This window comes from Bombina bombina, chromosome 3 (genome assembly GCF_027579735.1).
Source record: "Bombina bombina isolate aBomBom1 chromosome 3, aBomBom1.pri, whole genome shotgun sequence".
NCBI classification, from domain to species: domain Eukaryota; kingdom Metazoa; phylum Chordata; class Amphibia; order Anura; family Bombinatoridae; genus Bombina; species Bombina bombina.
The window spans coordinates 446,931,413-446,955,886 of record NC_069501.1 but is presented as its reverse complement, the minus strand read 5'-3'; the positions used below and the strand labels follow the sequence as shown (position 1 = coordinate 446,955,886).

General features: G+C 39.1%; 1 protein-coding gene across 1 annotated transcript in view; it reads left to right on the top strand.

Moving 5' to 3' along the window:
- LOC128651692 (C4b-binding protein alpha chain) overlaps nucleotides 1–24,474 on the top strand; it is a 239,370-nt gene that overhangs the window by 56,006 nt on the left and 158,890 nt on the right. Inside the window, exons 3-4 of the mRNA XM_053704679.1 lie at nucleotides 423–614; nucleotides 12,426–12,522. Of these exons, the coding sequence (XP_053560654.1) occupies nucleotides 423–614; nucleotides 12,426–12,522 (289 nt within the window). The remainder of the gene's footprint in view (nucleotides 1–422; nucleotides 615–12,425; nucleotides 12,523–24,474) is intronic.

The window sequence follows — 24,474 nt, the reverse complement described above, 5'->3', positions numbered from 1 at the left end:
GTAACATAGTACTGGAAAGGGTAATTCTCTCTCATAGCTGTCTCTTCATGGCAAGTGAAAACACTAACTTTTGAGCAATAAACCTGTGGAATTGACGTCACATCAAAACCATCTATCTCCTCATGGAGGCAGTCAATCTCTCCGGATTAATCAGAGTTCATGTGAATATTACTGTAGCAATTAACTTCCTCAATGTCAATTTGAGCCTGTCTGGATATGGCAGCAAATACTTTGTTAATCTGCTGTTCGAGGCATTGAAAATGGTTATCTGTCAATTGCATTATCTGCGACTCTGATCTATCCAATAAAGATAAGTTTGGGATGCAAACAGATTCCTTAGCTTCAGAATCTAGCGACGTAGCCATAATGGAATGTTTTGAATATATGTGTGTGTCTAATGTGAAATGCTTGTGTCTTTTCAGGTGAATGTGGGCCTCCTCCTAGACTGACAGAAGCAGAGTTGCGTGCAGAATATTCAAATGAAAACTTATTTACTGAAAATGCTACCATTAAATATGATTGTCGGCCTGGCTTTGTTCGTATTCCTGGTCAAAATCGCGTTCTAACCTGCTTGAAGAACTTCACATGGTCAACCCCTGATGAATTCTGTACAAGTAAGAAAGATTTTTTTTAAATTTATTTTTCTAGCTAGTCTCTGTGAAAAAAAATCATGTAAAAAATTAAGGTAAAGATTTGTATTTTCTAAATGTCTCTTGAACTTAACTTACATGGCTTCAGCTCGGTGAACAAATTGGTTGTGCCAAAGACTCTCTTTTCAAGATTTATATTAAGGAGTTTTTTATTAGCTGTTTTATAGCACCTTACATTATACATATACTGTATATTCACAATAGGGTTCTTCTTGATTAGAACCTACAGTATATTCTGTTTCAGACACTTAAAAGTTACAGCATTACTAGGAGTGTTTTAGCTGCAAAATAGCATTATAGTGATAACAGAGTTCAACTAAAGGGAAATAAATATTACACTGCTGATTGACATCTGTATTGAACATATTATGCTTTACTCTCTCTTATACTATTTGTGGCAGTAAATGGCAATTATGCAGGTCTTTTTCATATGACAACTTTGTAAATAGCAGTGTATTACTGCTAGCCTCCAATAGCATCACTTTATCATGCTGCAGTTCAGGTTCTATAGTCTTATGGATAGGAGATACTGCCTGAGCTCTAATTCCCTTTTAGTCTTTTCACAACTGTTAGTTTTCACTGTACACAGACTCTTAAAGGGACAGTGTGCCTTTGCCCTTTTTACATACAAAGTGCTTGATGGGAGGGAGGATAAAGGAATGGAGAAAGGAGATTTTTTAAGGCAGGAATAGGTAGTAAAAGATGAGATTAACCACTCATGTTTTTACATCCCCGTATTTTATGGTCTAGAACCAATCAAAGCTGTAACTCATGGGTCAGCAAAATGTAGCAACCTACACCCCAAGGACTGGCGACTTTCAGAACCTACACTTAACCAATTATAAAATGGCTTTTCAGTGGCTATGCACAGCCTTAAAGGGACAATAGACACTAGATTTTTCTTGCATAAATGTTTTGTAGATGATCCATTTATATAGCCTATAGAGCTTTTTTTTTTTTTTTTTTTTCAAAAAGTATAGTTTTGCTTATTTTTAAATAACATTGCACTGATTTTCAGACTCCTAACCAAGCCCCAAAGTTTTAGGAGAATACTGATGTATACCTACTCCAGCTTGCTCCTGTTTGTGTAAAGAGTCTTTTCATATGCAAAGGATGGGGGAGGGGGGAGTGTATGCTTTTTTTGCTATGGAACCACTTTCAGTGGGTGTTCCAGCTAATCTTTTCAACAGAGATAAATTCGGAGCTTCTAAGAAAGTTTTTGAACAGTTTTATACTGGATATTTAGATCAGTATCTGTGCATATTATTCTTTATAATAGTGTCTATTACATGCAGTTAAATGAAAATGTATGTATACTGTCCCTTTAATGTCCTAATCTTGAGTTTTAGACTTTACACAGCTTTAAATTTGAAATTTCATTCTGGCTTGTTTCAAATGGAGGGCGATATTACATATGCGGCGTCGGGCGCAAAACCCGCCGTCGCCTATTTTTAGTCAGATCAAGCGATCACATATACGGCGCCACATACAAGTTACACTCGTATGTTTGACCCATCGCCCGCTGTTTTTACTCCCATAAACTAACATAGAACCGGTGTCAAATGTCCATATTAACCTCATCACACAAAGGCAGGTGCAGCAAGCCTTGTGCTGAATATGAAAGTACCGTAACAAACACCTAATGCATGCGCAATATCCACCCCTAATCCGCTATCCCCCCACCACAATAAATAAAAAAAGTATTAACCTCTAAACCGCTACCCACCACAACGCAATCTATGTATTAAAACTATTAACCCCTAATCCGCCAAACCCCACATCACAAACTACGTAATAAAGTTATTAACCCCTAAACCACCAACCCCCCACCATGCAAAGCACCTAGTTACAGTATTAACCCATAAACCGCCAACCCCCTACAACGCAAAGTACCTAATTACCTATTAACCCCTAAACCACCAACCCCCCACATCGCAAATTATTAATATAATAACTAAGTTAGCCTAGCCTAACACCCCCTGAATTAACCCCAATTAAAACTAACATTATCCAAAATTAAAAATCCTAACTTTACATGAAAATAAAAAAAAAACTAAGATGACATAAAAATAAAAACACCTAAGATTGTATTAAAATATTAAAGATTACAAAAAATAAAAAAAAGCTAAGATTACAGAAAAAACAAAACTACATTATCCAAAATAAAAAAAGTTATTCCTAATCTAATACGCCCTTAAAAACAAAAAATCCACCCCAAATCAAAAACAACCCCTAATCTAACAATTAACTACCAATAACCCTTAAAAGGGCTTTTTGTAGGGTATTGTCCTAAAAAAAACAGCTCGTTTACTAAAAACAAACAAACAAAGTCCCCCTAAGAATCGATCCCCCACCCAACCCCCAAAATAAAAAAGACCTAACTAAAAAAAAAACAAATCTACCCATTGCCTCTAAAGGGCATTTGTATGGGCAATCAGCTCTTTTAGTGCCCATGAAAATAAAAAAATCTCTAATCTAAAAACAACCACCCCCCCAAAAAAATTATCACTAACCCCAAAAAATGTACTCACCATTACTGAAGTCTGGACATCCATCTTCATCCATGCGGCTAAGGTCTTCTTCCAGCATGACACCATCTTCATTACGGTGGAGAGGAGGTGGATCGGCGGCGGCACGGTTATCTGACGTTAAGGTCCTTATCATGTGATCGTCCACCACACACTGAAGATATTATATTGGGGTACATTGCATTTCCTATTGGCTGAAAATTTCAAATCAGCCAATAGAATGAGAGCTGCTTACATCCTATTGGCTGATTTAAAGGTGACTGATATTATCCTATATAATAAAAGGCCAAGTGTGTTTGTCTGAAGCTGTCATGCGCAGTAGGACAAACACACCTGGTCTTCCAACTGAGCTCCAGCGTCGTGTGGTGGAGTGGGCATGGCCGGACGGTGGGGGAGTGGGCGTGACCGGGGGGGTGTGACGTGGGTGTGGACGGGCGGGTGCGACATGGACGGGCGGGTGCGACATGGGCGTGCCGGGCGTGACGCGGACGGGGCTGGACGTGGCCCGGGTGGGGCGCAGACAGGGCGTGGTGGGATTTGGGCGTGGCTGGGCGGGATTTGGGCAGGGCCAGATGCCGTGGCTGCTGCCAGAGCTGAGAGCTCTAAAGAGATGGGATAGAGAGAGGGAGAGAGAGACAGCAAAAGAGAGAGGGGGAGAGAGACAGCAAAAGAGAGAGGGGGAGAGAGACAGCAAAAGAGAGGGGGGGAGAGAGACAGCAAAAGAGAGGAGGAGAGAGACAGCAAAAGAGGGGGGAGAGAGACAGCAAAAGAGAGGGGGGAGAGAGACAGCAAAAGAGAGGGGGAGAGAGAGCACAAAAGAGAGAGGGGGAGAGAGCTCAAAAGAGAGGGGGGAGAGAGCGCAAAAGAGGGGGAGAGAGAGAGCGCAAAAGAGAGGGGGAAGAGTGCAAAAGAGAGGGGAGAGAGAGAGCACAAAAGAGAGGGGGAGAGAGAGAGGGTGGGGGAGAGAGAGAGAGCAAAAGAGAGGGGGGGAGAGAGAGAGCAAAAAAGAGGGGGGAGAGAGAGCAAAAGAGGGCGGGAGAGAGAGCAAAAGAGGGGGGGAGAGAGAGCAAAAGAGGGGGGAGAGAGAGCGCAAAAGAGAGGGGGAGAGAGCACAAAAGAGAGGGGGAGAGAGCGCAAAAGAGAGGGGGAGAGAGAGCGCAAAAGAGGGGGGGAGAGAGAGAGCACAAAAGAGAGGGGAGAGAGAGAGCACAAAAGAGAGGGGGAGAGAGAGAGCGCAAAAGAGAGGGGAGAGAGAGAGCGCAAAAGAGAGGGGGGAGAGAGAGCGCAAAAGAGAGGGGGAGAGAGCACAAACGAGAGGGGACAGAGAGAGAGAGGGGGAGAGAGTGCAAAAGAGATGGGGGAGAGAGAGCGCAAAAGAGATGGAGGAGAGAGCGCAAAAGAGAGGGGGAGAGGGAGTGCGCAAAAGAGAGGGGGGAGAGAGAGAGCACAAAAGAGAGGGGGAGAGAGAGAGAGCTCAAAAGAGAGGGGGGGAGAGAGAGCTCAAAAGAGAGGGGGAGAAAGGGGAGAGAGAGAGAGAGCAAAAAGAGAGGGGGAGGGAGAGAGCAAGGGGTGGGACCGCTGTACTGCAAAAAATGGCCCGTGTGAACGGGCTTTAGGACTAGTCTATAATAATTATCATTACATTTGTTAGGCTTTTTTACATTTGATATGGTTTTCTATCTGATTGAAATATATTTTCATATACCCCGGTCCTTTATTAATTATATTTGTGTCCTCTTGTAAAATAAACATCTTAAACAAACTTATTCAAGAGATCTGCTTGATCAATGTTTTATTTATTCTAGATTACTCTTTTATCTCTTCTTGTTCCTGCGGTATCCTCTTTATTGTACCATTGGACTGGAGTGTTGAATGGCTACGCCAAATAAAGGATAACTCCTGTTTTAATTTTTTTAAATCTTAGTAAACAGGAGGTCCATCTGCTAGAGTTGAGCTTCAGCAAAACAATTTTTCATTGTTTGATACAACCATTGGCAACACATTTAATAGTTCTGGTGATATCAGATCACAGGAATCACTTCAAAAGGTTGGAGAGTTGTTTTCCATCCAATCAGCCAATAGGATTGAGCTTTCATCCTATTGGCTGATCCAATCAGCCAATAGAATGTGAGCTCAATCCTATTGGATGAGTGCAACAGCCAATAGGATGAAAGTTCAATCCTATTGGCTGATTGCAACAGCCAATAGGATTTTTTCACCTTTAACTCCTATTGGCTGATAGAAATCTTTCAGCCAATAGGAATGCAAGGGACGCCATCTTTGATGACGTCACTTGCAGGGACCCTGCAGTTTACGGCGGCAACTGTATGAAGAGGATGCTCCGTGCCGGATGTTTTGAAGATGGACCCACTCCGCGCCGGATGGATGAAGATAGAAGATTCTGTCCGGATGAAGACTTCTTGCCGCTTGGATGAGGACTTTGCTGGCTGGATGAGGATGGATGTCCGGACTTCGATAACTGTAAGTGGATCGTCGGGGTTAGTGTTAGGTTTTTTTTAAGGTTTTTTTGGGTGTTTTTTTTTTTTTAGGTTAGGGTTTGGGCTTATCATAAAATAGCTGATTGGTTTTAGTGTAAGGCAGGTTAGATTTTATTTCACAGGTAACTTTGTATTTATTTTAACTAGGTAGATAGTAAATAGTAAATAACTATTTACTAACTAGTCTACCTAGTTAAAATAAATACACACTTACCTGTGATATAAAAATAAAATCTAAGCTAGCTACAATATAACTATTAGTTATTTTGTAGCTAGCTTAGGTTTTATTTTACAGGTAAGTATGTATTTAGTTTTAAATAGGAATTATTTAGTTAATTATTGTAAGTTTTATTTAGCTGTATTTGAATTATGTTAAAGTTAGGGGGTGTTAGGGTTAGGGTTAGACTTAGGGTTACGTTAGCGTTAGGATTATGCTTAGGGTTAGGGTTACGTTAGGGTAAGGCTTAGGGGTTAATATATTTATGTAGAGTTAGTGATTTGGGAGGCCAGACGTTTAGGGGTTAATAGTTTATTTTAGTATAATTCGTTGTGAGGGCTTAGGGTTTAGGGGTTAATAGTTTTTTTTAAATATATTTTGTTGTGGGGGCGGACGGCAGATTAGGGGTTAATAATATTTAAATAGTGTTTGCGATGCGGGAGGGTTTAAGGGGTTAATAGGTTTATTATAGTGGCGACGATGTCGGGGAGTGGCGGAATAGGGGTTAATAAATTGTAATAGTGGCAGCGATGTCCGGAGCGGCAGATTAGGGGTTAATAATTTTATTATAGTGTTTACGATGGGGGGGCCTTGGTGGTGTTAGTGTATTTTTTAACACTTTATTTATGAGTTTTATGGTATAGCTTTGTAACGTAAAAGTCATAACTATTGACTTCAGATGGCAGTACGAATCTTGTCGGTATATGCTGTACCGCTCAGTTTTTAGCCTCACATGCAAACTCGTAATACCGGCACTATGAAAGTCTTATTGAAAAAGGACATTTTTAAAAGTGTGGTACTGACGTTGCGTGACGGGCTAAAAGGTGTGCAGTACACTTATACCTACAAGACTCGTAATAGCAGCGTTAGAGAAAAAGCAGCGTTATGAGCCATAGCGTTGCTTTTTCACTCATAACGCAAAACTCGCAATCTAGGTGAGAGTTTGTTCCGCTATTCTCTCTCAACCACTGTGCCCTTTGAAAAATTCAGCAGGACAAAGCACAAGTTGTTTCAATCCTTCCATACTGGCAAGATTTCCCTAGTCTATCTGTTCATTTTCGGATTGCTCATCCACTGTACCTAGTGAATTAAGGTCCACTTATTAATCCAGATCTGCAGGCCCAGCATCTGATAGATTAGTTGGTAAAGTAAAGTGGAATTTTTAATCCAGTTATGGATACATTTTTAAAGGTCAGAAAGTATATACAACAACTGCCTATTATTAAATATAGGATACAATCGGCTAGATTTAGAGTTTTGTCGGTAACGACCCGCGTAGCTAACGCTGGCTTTTTTCTGGCCGCACCTCTAAAATAACTCTGGTATTGAGAGTCCACAGAATGGCTGCGTTAGGCTCCAAAAAAGGAGCGTAGAGCATGTTTAACGCAACTGCAACTCTCGATACCAGAGTTGCTTACGGACGCGGCCAGCCTCAAAAACGTGCTCGTGCACGATTTCCCCATAGGAAACAATGGGGCTGTTTGAGCTGAAAAAAAACCTAACACCTGCAAAAAAGCCGCGTTCAGCTCCTAACGCAGCCCCATTGTTTGCTATGGGGAAACACTTCCTACGTCTGCACCTAACACTCTAACATGTACCCCGAGTCTAAACACCCCTAACCTTACACTTATTAACCCCTATTCTGCCGCCCCCGCTATCGCTGACCCCTGCATATTATTTTTAACCCCTAATCTGCCGCTCCGTAAACCGCCGCTACTTACATTATCCTTATGTACCCCTAATCTGCTGCCCCTAACACCGCCGACCCCTATATTATATTTATTAACCCCTAATCTGCCCCCCACAACGTCGCCTCCACCTGCCTACACTTATTAACCCCTAATCTGCCGAGCGGACTGCACCGCTATCATAATAAAGTTATTAACCCCTAATCCGCCTCACTAACCCTATAATAAATAGTATTAACCCCTAATCTGCCCTCCCTAACATCGCCGACACCTAACTTCAAACATTAACCCCTAATCTGCCGACTGGGGCTCACCGCTATTCTAATAAATGTATTAACCCCTAAAGCTAAGTCTAACCCTAACACTAACACCCCCCTAACTTAAATATAATTTAAATCTAACAAAATAAATTAACTCTTATTAAATAAATTATTCCTATTTAAAGCTAAATACTTACCTGTAAAATAAATCCTAATATAGCTACAATATAAATTATAATTATATTATAGCTATTTTAGGATTAATATTTATTTTACAGGTAACTTTGTATTTATTTTAACCAGGTACAATAGCTATTAAATAGTTAAGAACTATTTAATAGCTAAAATAGTTAAAATAATTACAAAATTACTTGTAAAATAAATCCTAACCTAAGTTACAATTAAACCTAACACTATACTATCATTAAATTAATTAAATAAAATACCTACAATTACCTACAATTAAACCTAACACTACACTATCAATACATTAATTAAATACAATACCTACAAATAACTACAATGAAATAAACTAACTAAAGTACAAAAAATAAAAAAGAACTAAGTTACAAAAAATAAAAAAATATTTACAAACATAAGAAAAATATTACAACAATTTTAAACTAATTACACCTACTCTAAGCCCCCTAATAAAATAACAAAGACCCCCAAAATAAAAAATGCCCTACCCTATTCTAAATTACTAAAGTTCAAAGCTCTTTTACCTTACCAGCCCTGAACAGGGCCCTTTGCGGGGCATGCCCCAAAGAATTCAGCTCTTTTGCCTGTAAAAAAAAACATACAATTCCCCCCCCCCAACATTACAACCCACCACCCACATACCCCTAATCTAACCCAAACCCCCCTTAAATAAACCTAACACTAAGCCCCTGAAGATCATCCTACCTTGTCTTCACCATACCAGGTTCACCGATCGGTCCTGGCTCCAAAATCTTCATCCAACCCAAGCGGGGGCTGGCGATCCATCATCCGGCGGCTGAAGAGGTCCAGAAGAGGCTCCAAAGTCTTCATCCTATCCGGGAAGAAGAGTAGATCCGGACCGGCAACCATCATCTTCCAAGCGGCATCTTCTATCTTCATCCGATGAGGACCGGCTCCATCCTGAAGACCTCCACCGCGGACCCATCTTCATCCGGCAACGTCCAACTGAAGAATGACGGTTCCTTTAAGGGACGTCATCCAAGATGGCGTCCCTCGAATTCCGATTGGCTGATAGGATTCTATCAGCCAATCGGAATTAAGGTAGGAATATTCTGATTGGCTGATGGAATCAGCCAATCAGAATCAAGTTCAATCCGATTGGCTGATCCAATCAGCCAATCAGATTGAGCTTGCATTCTATTGGCTGATCGGAACAGCCAATAGAATGCGAGCTCAATCTGATTGGCTGATTGGATCAGCCAATCGGATTGAACTTGATTCTGATTGGCTGATTCCATCAGCCAATCAGAATATTCCTACCTTAATTCCGATTGGCTGATAGAATCCTATCACCAAATCGGAATTCGAGGGACGTCATCTTGGATGACGTCATTTAAAGGAACCGTCATTCGTCGTTCAGTCGTCGGCCAGGATGGATGTTCCGCGTCGGAGGTCTTCAGGATGCTGCCGCTCCGCTCCGGATGGATGACGATAGAAGATGCCGATTGGATGAAGACTTCAATCGGATGGAAGACCTCTTCTGCCCCGCTTGGATGAAGACTTCTACCGGATCATGGACATCTTCAGCCCCCCGCTTGGGCTTGGATCAGGACATCGGAGGAGCTCTTCTGGACCGATCGGTGAACCTGGTATGGTGAAGATAAGGTAGGAAGATCTTCAGGGGCTTAGTGTTAGGTTTATTTAAGGGGGGTTTGGGTTAGATTAGGGGTATGTGGGTGGTGGGTTGTAATGTTGGGGGGGGTATTGTATGTTTTTTTTTACAGGCAAAAGAGCTGAACTTCTTGGGGCATGCCCCGCAAACGGCCCTGTTCAGGGCTGGTAAGGTAAAAGAGCTTTGAACTTTAGTAATTTAGAATAGGGTAGGGCATTTTTTTATTTTGGGGGGCTTTGTTATTTTATTAGGGGGCTTAGAGTAGGTGTAATTAGTTTAAAATTGTTGTAAGATTTTCCTTATGTTTGTAAATATTTTTTTATTTTTTGTAACTTAGTTCTTTTTTATTTTTTGTATTGTAGTTAGTTTATTTCATTGTAGTTATTTGTAGATATTGTATTTAATTAATGTATTGATAGTGTAGTGTTAGGTTTAATTGTAACTTAGGTTAGGATTTATTTTACAGGTAATTTTGTTATTATTTTAACTAGGTAACTATTAAATAGTTCTTAACTATTTAATAGCTATTGTACCTGGTTAAAATAATTACAAAGTTGCTTGTAAAATAAATATTAATCCTAAAATAGCTACAATGTAATTATAATTTATATTGTAGCTATATTAGGATTTATTTTACAGGTAAGTATTTAGCTTTAAATAGGAATAATTTATTTAATAAGAGTTAATTAATTTCGTTAGATTAAAATTATATTTAATTTAGGGGGGTGTTAGTGTTAGGGTTAGACTTAGCTTTAGGGGTTAATACATTTATTAGAATAGCGGTGAGCTCCGGTCGGCAGATTAGGGGTTAATACTATTTATTATAGGGTTAGTGAGGCGGATTAGGGGTTAATAACTTTATTATAGTAGCGGTGCTGTCCGCTCGGCAGATTAGGGGTTAATAAGTGTAGGCAGGTGGAGGCGACGTTGAGGGGGGCAGATTAGGGGTTAATAAATATAATATAGGGGTCGGCGGTGTTAGGGGCAGCAGATATGGGGTACATAAGGATAACTTAAGTAGCGGCGCTTTGCGGTCGGCAGATTAGGGGTTAATTATTGTAGGTAGTTGGCGGCGACGTTGTGGGGGGCAGATTAGGGGTTAATAAATATAATACAGGGGTCGGCGGTGTTAGGGGCAGCAGATTAGGGGTACATAAGTATAGCGTAGGTGGCGGTCGGCAGATTAGGGGTTAAAAAAATTTAATCGAGTGGCGGCGTTGTGGGGGGACCTCGGTTTAGGGGTACATAGGTAGTTTATGGGTGTTAGTGTACTTTAGAGTACAGTAGTTAAGAGCTTTATGAACCGGCGTTAGCCCAAAAAGCTCTTAACTACTGACTTTTTTCTGCGGCTGGAGTTTTGTCGTTAGATTTCTAACGCTCACTTCAGCCACGACTCTAAATACCGGCGTTAGAAAGATCCCATTGAAAAGATAGGATACGCAATTTACGTAAGGGGATCTGCGGTATGGAAAAGTCGCAGCTGAAAAGTGAGCGTTAGACCCTTTTTTGACTGACTCCAAATACCGGAGGTAGCCTAAAACCAGCGTTAGGAGCCTCTAACGCTGGTTTTCACGGGTACTGCCAAACTCTAAATCTAGGCCAATATATGCTTGCAGTAGCACAGGAAGTCAATGTATGCTATTGGTTTTGTCATATCCCCAAATTTTCAGATAATGTATTTCTAGGCATAAAAGCAACTGTTTCTTGAAGGCCCATAAATCTGCTTTGTTGGACATCACTAGTGAAATGGATCCATAGGTTTCTGATCTGTCATTTTTTTTAGCCATGGCACATATTCAAGCTAGGCATAACTGGGGTATTGTGATGGACTGTAAGTTACATATTCTCAGCCTCTCATTTTAAGAAGGTTTTTTATCATGTAGTGGTAAATTCTCATTCCCCAAGGGCAGTTTACATTTCTTAGGCAGTTAAAGCTAATGTGTCTTTTGAGAGGCTCTGATAAGAGGCATTATACATTTCTGAAGCACAGTAGTTGGGATATCAGCATAATAGCAGATGCAAAGTTTTTCAGAAAGCTTCTTTAGTCAGTTTTAACTTCCAAATATAATTTACTTTTCAGCATATATTTTTCTGTTTTGCCATTACTTGTGTTATTGCTTTTTAGTTTTTCATTAAACTAAATTTTAGAATCTTTCAAATAAGTCCTAACTTGGCTATATGCGAATTGAAGTTAACAGTAAAGGGAAATAAACATGTATGAAGAGAAAACAACTTGAGGTTTCTACCTACTACAAAAAGGCACATCATGTACCCACCAGTACTTAAATGTGGCGTCACATCATGTTTTAGCTAATAGATTTCTGTGTAAATATATTTTGACTTCTGCAGACTTCACCTGGCTCCCAGTTTAAATATTTATGTGCACCCTACTATTCCACTAATAGTATGAATGTGCAGATTTCCAAATGGTCCTGGATTGCAGGATTATCATGGGTTTGGAAGCTTGAACCCTCCCCCACACCACCACCTTCTCCAATCAGGGCAAATGTCCCAGTTTGTAGGGACTGCAACAGCTAGACTGAAGGACAGCCTAAACCAACTTTGCTCAACTCCACCCCCACATTCCCATCCCAACTCTGACCACCAGACACCAGTGGGCCACTTCGCCTTACCTCCTTATCTAAGAAAGCCTCTAGGAAATGTTGGGAGATATGTTTGTGAATATAAAGGTAGATCAATATTGTTGATATTTTTTTATTTTTTTTATTTACTGTTTTATTTCTCTACAGGAAGAAGGTGTCCCAGTCTGTCAGAAATAGAAAATGGATATTTTGAAGCTAAAGATTTTTTATTTGGCTCAAGAGCAACCTATTACTGTAATGAAGGGTATGTTTTATAAATACTAAAAATAATAAAAAATTGTAGTAGGGAAAAGAATATCAAACAAATGTTTTGCTAAGATTAGTGTATAATTATTTTTAGAACCCGAATGAAATAGTGATTAATATATATAGTATGCTGATGTTATACAAAAAAAAAACAACAACTTTAATTCTAATAATTCATACGTTTTCTTTTCCTAAACTTTTAAAACCATATTTTGATAAAAACACCCATTTTTTTTTCTCACTGAAAGCTCCATTATGTGCTTTTCTCTTTCAATATATTGAAATAAAATAATACTAATGACAGAAATATAGATGATAGATGGGGGTGAATACTAGTTAAAAAAGTGGACTAAATTATGAGTGGCACGCTGGCTGTTGCACTCAAGCGATAAGGGGTTTATCAAGGCTCTTTGCACACGTCGAAAGCAGCGCGGTAATACAAGTTGAAAGTAAAACATAATTTATGTAAGAAAGGAAAGTTCTTACATAAATTATGTTTTATTTCATGTAATTGGCAAGAGTCCATGAGCTAGTGACGTATGGGATAGTAATACCCAAAATGTGGAACTCCACAGAAGAGTCACTGGAGAGGGAGGGATAAAAATAATAACAGCCATTTTCCGTTGAAAAAATTAATCCACAACCCAAAATATAAGTTTATTCTCATAAATGAAAAGAAAATACCTAAACATAAGCAGATGAATCAAACTGAAACAGCTGCCTGAAGAACTTTTCTACCAAAAACTGCTTCCGAGGGAGCAAATACATAAAAATGGTAGAATTTAGTAAATTTATGCAAAGAAGACCAAGTTGCTGCTTTACAAATGTGATCAACTGAAGCTTCATTCTTAAAAGCCCACAAAGTGGATACTGATCTAGTAGAATGAGCTGTAATTCTCTGAGGTGGGGCCTGACCCGACTCCAAATAAGCCTGATGAATCAAAAGCTTTAACCAAGATGCCAAGGAAATGGCAGAAGCCTTCTAACCTTTCCTAGAACCAGAAAAGACAACAAATAGAAGTCTTCCTGAAATCTTAAGTAGCTTCAACATAATATTTAAAAGCTCTTACAACGTTCAAAGAATGTAAGGATCTCTCCAAAAAATTCTTAGGATTAGGGCACAAAGAAAGAACAACAATTTATCTATTAATGTGAATTTACAACCTTAGGTAGAAGTTTAAATGAAGTCTGAAAAACTGCCTTATCCTGATGAAAAATCAAAAAAGGAGATTAACAAGAAAGAGCAGATAATTCAGAAACTCTTCTAGCGGAAGAGATTGCCAAAAGAAACAACACTTTCCAAGAAAGTAGTTTAATATCCAAAGAATGCATAGGCTGAAAGGAGGAGCATGTAAAGCCTTCAAAACCAAATTAAGACTCCAAGGAGGAGAGATTGATTTAATGACAGGCTTGATACGGACCAAAGCCTGTACAAAACAATGAATATCAGGAAGCTTAGCAATCTTTCTTTGAAATAAAACAGAAAGAGCAGAGATTTGTCCCTTCAAGGAACTTGCAGACAAACCTTTAACCAAACCATCCTGAATAAACTGTAAAATTCTAGGAATTCTAAAAGAATGCCAGGAGAATTTATAAGAAGAACACAATGAAATATAAGACTTCCAAACTCGAAAATAAATCTTCCTAGAAACAGATTTACGAGCCTGTAACATAGTATTAATCACTGAGTCAGAGAAACCTCTATGACTAAGCACTAGGTGTTCAATTTCCATACCTTCAAATTTAATGATTTGATATCCTGATTGAAAAACAGACCTTGAGACAGAAGGTCTGGTCTTAAAGGAAGTGGCCAAGGTTGGCAACTGGACATCCGAACAAGATCCGCATACCAAAACCTGTGAGGCCATGCTGGAGCTACCAGCAACACAAATGATTGTTCCATGATGATCTTGGAAATCACTCTTGGAAGAAGAACTAGAGGTGGGAAGATATAAGCAGGTTGGTAACACCAAGGAACTGCTAACTCATTCACCGCCTCCACATGAGGATCCCTGGACCTGGACAGGTACCTGGGAAATTTTTTGTTTAGATGGGAAGCCATCAGATCTATTTCTGGAAGACCCCCACATCTGAACAATCTGAAAAAACACATCTGGATGGAGCGACCACTCCCCTGGATGTAAAGTCTGATGGCTGAGATAATCCGCTTCCCAATTGTCTACACCTGGGATATGAACTGCAGAAATTAGACAGGAGCTGGATTGCGCCCAAGAAAGTATCCAAGATACTTATTTCATAGCTTGGGGACTGTGAGTCCCACCCTGATGATTGACATATGCCACAGTTGTGATATTGTCTGTCTGAAAACAAATGAGAGGTTCTCTCTTCAACAGAGACAAAACCTGAAGAGCCCTGAAAATAGCACGGAGTTCTAAAATATTGATTGGTAACCTCACCTCTTGAGATTTCCAAACCCCTTGTGCTGTCAGAAATCCCCAGACAGCTCCCCAACCTGAAAGACTTGCATCTGTTGTGATCACAGTCCAGGTTGGATGAACAAAAGAGGCCCCTTGAACTATACGATGGTGATCTAACCACCAAGTCAGAGAGAGTCGAACATTGGGATTTAAGGATATTAATTGTGATATCTTTGTATAATCCCTGCACCATTGATTCAGCATACAAAGCTGGAGAGGTCTCATATGAAAACGAGCAAAAGGGGATCGCGTCCGATGCTGCAGTCATGAGACCTAAAACTTCCATGCACATAGCTACTGAAGGGAATGATTGAGACTGAAGGTTCCGACAAGCTGAAACCAATTTTAATCGTCTCTTGTCTGTTAGAGACAGAGTCATGGACACTGAATCTATCTTGAAACCTAAAAAGGTGACCCTTGTCTGAGGAATCAAGGAACTTTTTGGTAAATTGATCCTCCAATCATGTCTTTGAAGAAACAACACTAGTTTATTCATTTGAGATTCTGCAGAATGTAAAGACTGAGCTAGTACCAAGATATCGTCCAAATAAGGAAACACCACAATACCCCGTTCTCTGATTACAGAGAGTAGGGCACCGAGAACCTTTGAAAAGATTCTTGGAGCTGTCGCTAAGCCAAATGGAAGAGTGACAAATTAGTAATGCTTGTCTATAAAAGAGAATCTCAGAAACTAATAGTGGTCTGGATGAATCGGAATATGAATATATGCATCCTGTAAATCTATCTTGGACATATAAAGACCTTGCTGAACAAAAGGCAGAATAGTCCTTATAGTCACCATTTTCAAAGTTGGCACTCCTACAAAACGATTCAAAATTTTCAGATCCAGAACTGGCCTGAATGAATTTTCTTTCTTTGGGACAATTAATAGATTTTAATAAAACCCCAGACCCTGTTCCTGAAACTGAACTGGTATGATTACCCCTGAAAGCTCCAGGTCTGAAACACAGTTCAGAAAAGCCTGAGCCTTTACTGGATTTGCTGGGATGCATGAGAGAAAAAAATCTTCTCACAGGAGGTCTTACTCTGAATCCTATTCGGTACCCTTGAGAGAGAATACTCTGAATCCATTGATTTTGGACAGAATCTGCCCAAATACTTTGGAAGAATCTTAATCTGTTCCCTACTAGCTGAGCTGGAATGAGGGCTGCACCTTCATTCAGACTTGGGGGCTGGCTTTGGTTTCTTAAATGGCTTGGATTTATTCCAACTTGAAGAAGGTTTCCAATTGGAACCAGATTCTTTGGGGGAAGGATTGGGTTTCTGTTCCTTATTTTGTCGAAAGGAACGAAAACGGTTAGAAGCTTTAGATTTACCCTTAGGTCTTTTATTCTGAGGCAAAAAAACTCCCTCCCCCCAGTGACAGTTGAAATAATTGAATCCAACTGAGAACCAAATAAATAATTACCTTGGAAAGAAAGAGATAGTAATCTAGATTTAGATACCATGTCAGCATTCCAATATTTGAGCCACAAAGCTCTTCTAGCTAAAATAGCTAAAGACATAGATTTAACATCAATTTTGATGATATAAAAAATGGCATCACAGATAAAATGATTAGCATGTTGAAGCAAGCGAACAATGCTAGACAAATCAGGAAGGATCTGTTTCCTGTTGCGCTAAATTTTCCAACCAAAAAGTTGATGCAGCTGCAACCTCAGCCATAGAAATGGCAGGCCTGAGAAGATAGCAAGAATATAAATAAGCTTTTCTTAGATAAGATTCAAGTTTCCTATCTAAAGGGTCCTTAAAGGAATTACTATCCTCCATAGGAATAGTAGTACGTTTGGTAAGAGTAGAAATAGCCCCATCAACTCTGGGGATCTTTTCCCAAAACTCCAAACTAACTGCTGGCAAAGGATACAATTTTTTAAACCTTGAATAAGGGATAAAAGAAGTACCAGGCCTATTCCATTCCTTAGAAATCATATCAGAAATAGCATCTGGAACTGGAAAAAACTCTGGAGTAACCACAGGAGGTTTATAAACAGAGTTTAAACAATTACTAGTTTTAATATCAAGAGGACTAGTTTCCTCAATATCCAACGTAATCAACACCTCTTTTAACAAGGAATGAATATACTCAATTTTAAATAAATAAGTAGATTTGTCAGTGTCAATATCTGAGGTAGGATCTTCTGAATCAGATAGATCCTTATCAGAGGAGGATAATTCAGTATGTTGTCGGTCATTTGAAATTTCATCAACTTTATGAGAAGTTTTAAAAGACCTTTTACGTTTATTAGAAGGCGGGATAGCAGACAAAGCCTTCTGAATCGCATCAGCAATAAAATCTTTTATATTCACAGGGATATCATGTACATTAGATGTTGAAGGAACAACAGGCATTGTACTATTACTGATGGATACATTCTCTGCATGTAAAAGCTTATCATGACAACTTTTACATCCACAGATACACTTAGCTTTGGTAGAACTATTATCAGGCAGCAGGGTTCCAACAGTAGTTTCTGAGACAGGATCATATTGAGACATCTTGCAAATATAAGAGAAAAAAACAACATATAAAGCAAAATTATCAATTTCCTAATATGGCAGTTTCAGGAATGGGAAAAAAATGCAAACAGCATAGCCCTCTGACATAAAAAAGGCAAGAGGCACATAGGAATGGGGTTTTAAATAATGAAATCATTTGGCACCAAGTATGACACACAACGCAAAATGACATTATTTGGCGCTAACAACATCTGGAAACGACACACTCGGGTCATTGCAGACGCAACCTTGTACAAGGAACTCGGAGTCAACTAAGACGCAGGAAATGACGAACTTGCGTCACCGGACGTCACTATATACAGTAATAGGGGGTCAGACCATCTCACAGACTAAGGGCACAGGGTACCTCCTTTTGCAGACATGTAATCTGATTCACATTTTTTTATGTGTTAAATGTTAAAAAACAAAAACAAAGATATGTATCAAATTAACTTTTTTTGGGGTGGGGGGGTCCTTCTTAGATTCTTGCACCTGGGCCCTGTGAATTCTAGTAACGCCTCTGGGAGGAAGGAGATGAATCTCTACGACTGATAACAGAGAACCTATTAAATAGTTTTCCCGCGTGGAAAACCATTGCATTCAATAGGTGATACTCCCTTCACATCCCTCTGACATTCACTGTACTCTGAAAGGAATCGCACTTCAAAATGCTGAGAAGCACATATCACAGAAGAAAATCAAGCACAAACTTACTTCACCACCTCCATTGGAGGCAAAGTTTGTAAAACTGAATTGTGGGTGTGGTGAGGGGTTTATTAATAGGCATTCTGAGGTTTGGGAAACTTTGCTCCTCCTGGTAGGATTGTATATCCCATACGTCACTAGCTCATGGACTCTTGCCAATAACATGAAAGAAAAGTATTTACTTGAGAACAATTGTATTTAACGTTTGTTGGGCTAGCACAACCTCAGAGCTCTGGTTAACTGTTACACAATACAAAAATGTTGCACAAAACACATCAAAAATATATTTAAAATATAGTTACACTCTGCTAAAAATGATTTAAAAAAAAAATGCGTTAAAAAGTTATAAGAGCTCAAAGATATGAGGTCTCAGGTGTTAGGAAAAAAAAGGACTGCAAAGGGAATTAACATAGAGATACATATATATATACATGTCTACATATGTGTATATGCATATATATATATACACATATATATATATATACAGTATATATGTTATGTGTAAACATATGTATTTATGTATTTATATTTGTATAGCTGTATTTACAGACTTACTGTATATACACATATAAACACATAAATACAGATGTATGCGCATATACTTATGTATATACAATAAATTGTCCCAATTTATCATATTGCGAGAGGACCTGATACAATGTAGCGTATCATGTCTGCCGCACATTGATAAATGACGACAGCATATGCTGTCGGCATTTATCATTACACAAGCAGTTCTTGTGAACTGCTTGTGCAATGCCGCCCCCTGCAGATTCGCGACCGCTAGCAAAGGTTTCAAGCAACCCGATCGTATTCGATCGGGTTAATTTCTGTCCGCTGCCTCAAAGCAGGCGGACAAGTTATGGAGCAGCGGTCTTTAGACTGCTGCTTCATTACTACTGTTTCTGGCAAGCCTGAAGGCTCGCACGGAAACAAGGGCATCAAGCTCCATTCGGAGCTTGATAATTCGGCCCCAATAAGAGCATTGGAGCCCTTTGCAGTCATGTAGCTGAAAACATGAAAAATAATTTATGCAATGTTTATATTTGATAAAGTGTTTAACTGTGTTTGCACTGTAAATATTTCACATTCCAATGTTCTTCACATAGGGGCTTTTGTTGTAAGTATTTGTAAAAAGATATTCCTATATATATCTGTATATATCTATACTTATATAATCAAATACAGGTTTAATGAATGTAGACGATATATAAAAATTACTTCCAAAATAGTGTCTTTAGAGTGTATTCCTCATACGCAACATAATTTAATTATTAGAAATCATTATGGAAAATAAACAAATATCCGTTTGTGACTATCATGGGCCCAAACTGCTGCATCAATATATATATATTAGATCATGCATGCAGATAGATTTTATTGTCTGCTTTTTGTGAGAAAAAAAGGAGTAGCTGTTGAGATATAAACATTATATAAATAAAAAATATAAGATAGCCACAATTTTAAGGGCCTCATTTACCGACGAGACTTCTTAGAATATCTCGCCAGAGTGGTGAGGTTTTGAATATCAGGTCATTGCTTAGCAGGCAACTTATGGGCAAAAGAGGAACTTTGAGTGCCCCCAAGTATCTTAAAAAGATCTTAGTCTAAGGGGCCTATTTATCAAAGGTCTTGTGGACCTGATCCGACAGTGCGGATCAGGTCCACAAGACCTTGCTGAATGCGGAGAGCAATACGCTCTCCGCATTTAACATTGCACCAGCAGCTCACAAGAGCTGCTGGTGCAATGCCGCCCCCTGCTGACTCTCGGCCAATCAGCCGCCAGCAGGGAGGTGTCAATCAACCCGATCGTACTCGATCGGGTTGAATTCCGGCGATTCCTGTCCGCCTCATCAGAGCAGGTGGACAGGGTTATGGAGCAGCGTTCTTTAGACCGCTACTTCATAACTGGTGTTTCTGGCGAGTCTGAAGACTCGCCAGAAACACGGGCCCACAAGCTCCATACGGAGCTTGATAAATGGGCCCCCAAAGGTGCATTATATATAATTATTCTAATTGGTTATCAGAGAAAGTGCTATAATGAATAAATAATAAAATCTTAAGTCTTATATACTGGGTTGTCCTAATTGAGCTACAGATGTTATTTGAGTAATGGATGGGTAATGAATGGATCGTTAATATTCTATCAATTGCTAGGGAGGGTATTGTTCTAAGTTAAAAATGTATAAAGTAAAAAGGAGATCGATACTAGTATAAGTTCATTACATTAAAATGTCTTTTACTGATGCATTATTAAAATAACAAAAAGTACACAAAAATACACAGGTATATTCAATTGATACAATATAAAATGCAGATTAATATTATATAAAAGACGATCTATTCTTTGTGTTAAAAAATCTGAAAAAAAGTTAAACGGATCCGTTTTAATAAATAACTAAAAATTATAAATTCTACTTGTTAATTAAAAATATGCATATGGTTGCAAATGTATAGTGGCTAACCGTCAGAATAGGAAGAGGATCAAGTGATATAAGATAGCATAAATTATTATATCACTGGCTATCCTTTTTGAAAACAGTCAATCCGGTGTCTGTTTGACCTTAATTTATTTGCGGTCCAGGAAGTTTTTGCCCGGGGCTTTAGAGAATGTTAATCATACCTTCATGTGAGGCTGTATATGCCTGATATACAGATATAAAGCTGGGTGCGTTCTTATGAGCTGAGACAATCTTCTCACCTATTTCACTGCAGGCCAAAAGAGAGTGTTTCTCCGCAGTATTCAGGTGATGGGATGTTTCTCGTGCTGTTTCCTTGATATGGAGCTACGTAACCTTTCTTGGCTCTTGTAGCGGTCTGTTTGTTGCTCCTGCAACGATATCCCTCTTTGTTCTGCAACGATATTCTTATTGCTCCCACAACGATATCCTTATTGCTTGTGCTTGAGCTAAAGCATTTGTAAATCCGAGTAGGAATGTTAGATAGTTGGTCCTGAGGGCAGAATGTGTAACGCGTTTCAGATGTTAACTACAGCCTTTTTCAAACAAAGTTTGAAAAAGGCTGTAGTTAACAGCCGAAACGCGTTACACATTCTGCCCTCAGGACCAACTATCTAACATTCTTACTGTTTTCAAAAAAGATAGCCAGTGATATAATAATTTATGCTATCTTATATCACTTGATCCTCTTCCTATTCTGATGGTTAGCCACTATACATCTGCAACCATATGCATATTTTTAATTAACAATTAGAATTTATTGTTATTTATTAAAACGGATCCGTTTAACTTTTTTCAGATTTTTTAACACAAACGAATAGATCGTCTTTTATATAATATTAATCTGCATTTTATATTGTATCAATTGAATATACCTGTGTATTTTTGTGTATTTTTTGTTATTTTAATAATGCATCAGTAAAAGACATTTTAATGTAATGAACTTATACTAGTATCGATCTCCTTTTTACTTTATACATTTTTAACTTAGAACAATACCCTCCCTAGCAATTGATAGAATATTAACCAACGATTCATTCATTACTCATCCATTACTCAAATAACATCTGTAGCTCAATTAGGACAACCCAGTATATAAGACTTAAGATTTTATTATTTATTCATTATAGCACTTTCTCTGATAACCAATTAGAATAATTATATATAATGCACCTTTAGACTAAGATCTTTTTAAGTTACTTGGGCGCACTCAAAATTCCTCTTTTGCACATTAGATACACAACCCATACAGTGTAGAGGTTTCACTGTATTTTTTGAGGGCTTGGTGCATTTATCCTACAGCACTACCTACTGTGAAGTTAAGATATATTTCTCATTCGTGAGGATATATCACTTTCAGATAGCAGGCAACTTCCAGGGAGACAGAATTGATAATAAAAAAATACTGCTGACTGTCAGTTTTTCCAGAGAAACTGTGGAAAAAAGTTTGTTGAAACGTTTTTTTGTAAATGTTTGATTGACTTTTAATAAAATTACGCTCTTCCTGTTGTGGCTTAAAAGGGCAGTGTTCCCTGATATTCATGTTCAATAAACAGCTAAGATTTTCAGCTCTATTCAGAATCAAGTATAGAGACAAATACACATTCCCAGTCATGTAGAGATTGTTGCAGGAAATATTTAATTAGTCATCTTTAACCAATCCTAGGTTGCTGATGTTTTTTGTATAGCAACCTAGGATTGGTTAAAGATGACTATTTAAATGTTTTACTTGAGATGAGTTATATGCCTAATGAAACAGCATTTGACCGTTGAGGAATGCGTTGCATAGTAAGACCTGTTTTTATTGCTGGTCTCTTTTTAACTTGTTGATTTTAACCCCTTTCAATGGTGCTTGCTTTTTTAACAGTGTGGCTCTCGCCGCAGACGGCAAGACCAAACTATTCTAGGAAGCCTGCTGGCGATAAGGGAGGTTGTAATATTGTTGTCTTGCCACTAGAGGTGAGACCTGCACTATTATTGGCTGAAAAAACCCTTAACAAAAACCCCTTCAGGCTCGCCGGAAACAGGAGTTAAGAAGCACTGGTCTTAAGACCACCTTTGATGCGGCGGACAGCAATCTGCCTGATCACATACGATCAGGTTGATTGACACCCCCTGCTAGTGGCCGATTGGCCGCAAATCTGCAAGGGGCGGTATTGCACAATGATTGCTTGTGCAATGATAAATGCCGACAGTGTATGCTAGCGGAATTTATCGATGTCTGCCAGACATGTGATAAATTGTCCCCATTGATTCTATGTTTTTCATTATTATATTAACAGAAGGCCTATTTATCAAATGTCTATCGGACCTGATCCCACAGCACGGATCAGGTCCGACAGACATCGCTGAATGCGGAGAGCAATAAGCTCTCCGTATTCAGCATTGCACCAGCAGCTCACAAGAGCTGCTGGTGCAACGCCACTCCCTGCAGACTCGCGGCGGAGGTGTCAAGCAACCCGATCGTACTCGATCGGGTTGAATTTTGGCGATGTCTGTCCGCCTGCTTAGAGCAGGCGGACAGGGTTATGGAACAGTGGTCTTTAGACTGCTGCTTCATAACTGCTGTTTCTGGCGAGTCTGAAGACTCGCCAGAAATACGGGCCCTCAAGCTCCGTTCGGAGCTTGATAAATGGGCCTCTATTTGTCATGCTGCTGGCACCATCCAGGACTACCATACCCCCCTAAATAGTTTGGTGAATCTCCAAGGTTTCTCAGTTAAAGAATCTACCTGATAGGCTTAAAGCTCATTTACTTGTCTAATGCAACATCCTGGACATTTTAGAATGAAACCTCCATTGGAAATTTTTGTGAAGATACATTTTAGAAAACTCCCCACAAATTAATTTTACATTGCAAAATTGATGTTGTTCAATCGTCCTCAGTAAAATTTAGCAGAAGAATTCTTCATCCCAGTTTGCATTTATTTTCACACCCTATTTTTCTATGTACTATGTAATTACAAATTAACGGCTAGATTACGAGTTTTGCGGTAAGGTGAAAAAGCAGCGTTAACAGGTCCTAACGCTGCTTTTTTAAACCAGCTGGTATTAAGAGTCTTGCAGGTTTAGGGGCACCGCACACTTTTTTGGCCTTACCGCAAACCAACTTACGTAAACTTCGTAAACCCTTTTTTCTATGGGACTTCCATAGTACTGGTATTACGAGTTTGTCCTGGGAGGCCAAAAAGTGAGCGGTACACCCTCTACCTCCAAGATTCCTAACGCATTTGAAAGTCAGTAGTTATGAGTTTTACACTACAACGCTGTAGCATAAAACTCATAACTAAAGTGCTAAAAAGTACACTAACACCCATAAACTACCTATTAACCCCTAAACTGAGGCCCTCCCGCATCGCAAACACTATAATAAAAGTTTTAACACCTAATCTGCCGATCCGGACATTGCCGCCACTAGAATAAACATATTAACCCCTAAACCGCCGTACTCCTGCCTCGCAAACACTAGTTAAATATTATTAACCCCTAATCTGCCGCCCCTAACATCGCTGCCACCTACATTATACTTATTAACATCCTAATCTTCCGCTCCGGACATCGCCGCAACCTACATTATATTTATTAACCCCTAATCTGCTGCCCCCAATATCGCCGCCACCTACCTACATTTATTAATCCCTAATCTGCCGTCCCCAACGTCGTCGCCACTATTCTAAATTTATTAACCCTTTAAACCTAAGTCTAACCCTAACACCCCCTAACTTAAATATAATTTAAATAAATCTAAATAAAATTACTATCATTAACTAAATTATTCCTATTTAAAACTAAATACCTATAAAATAAACCCTAAGCTAGCTACAATATAACT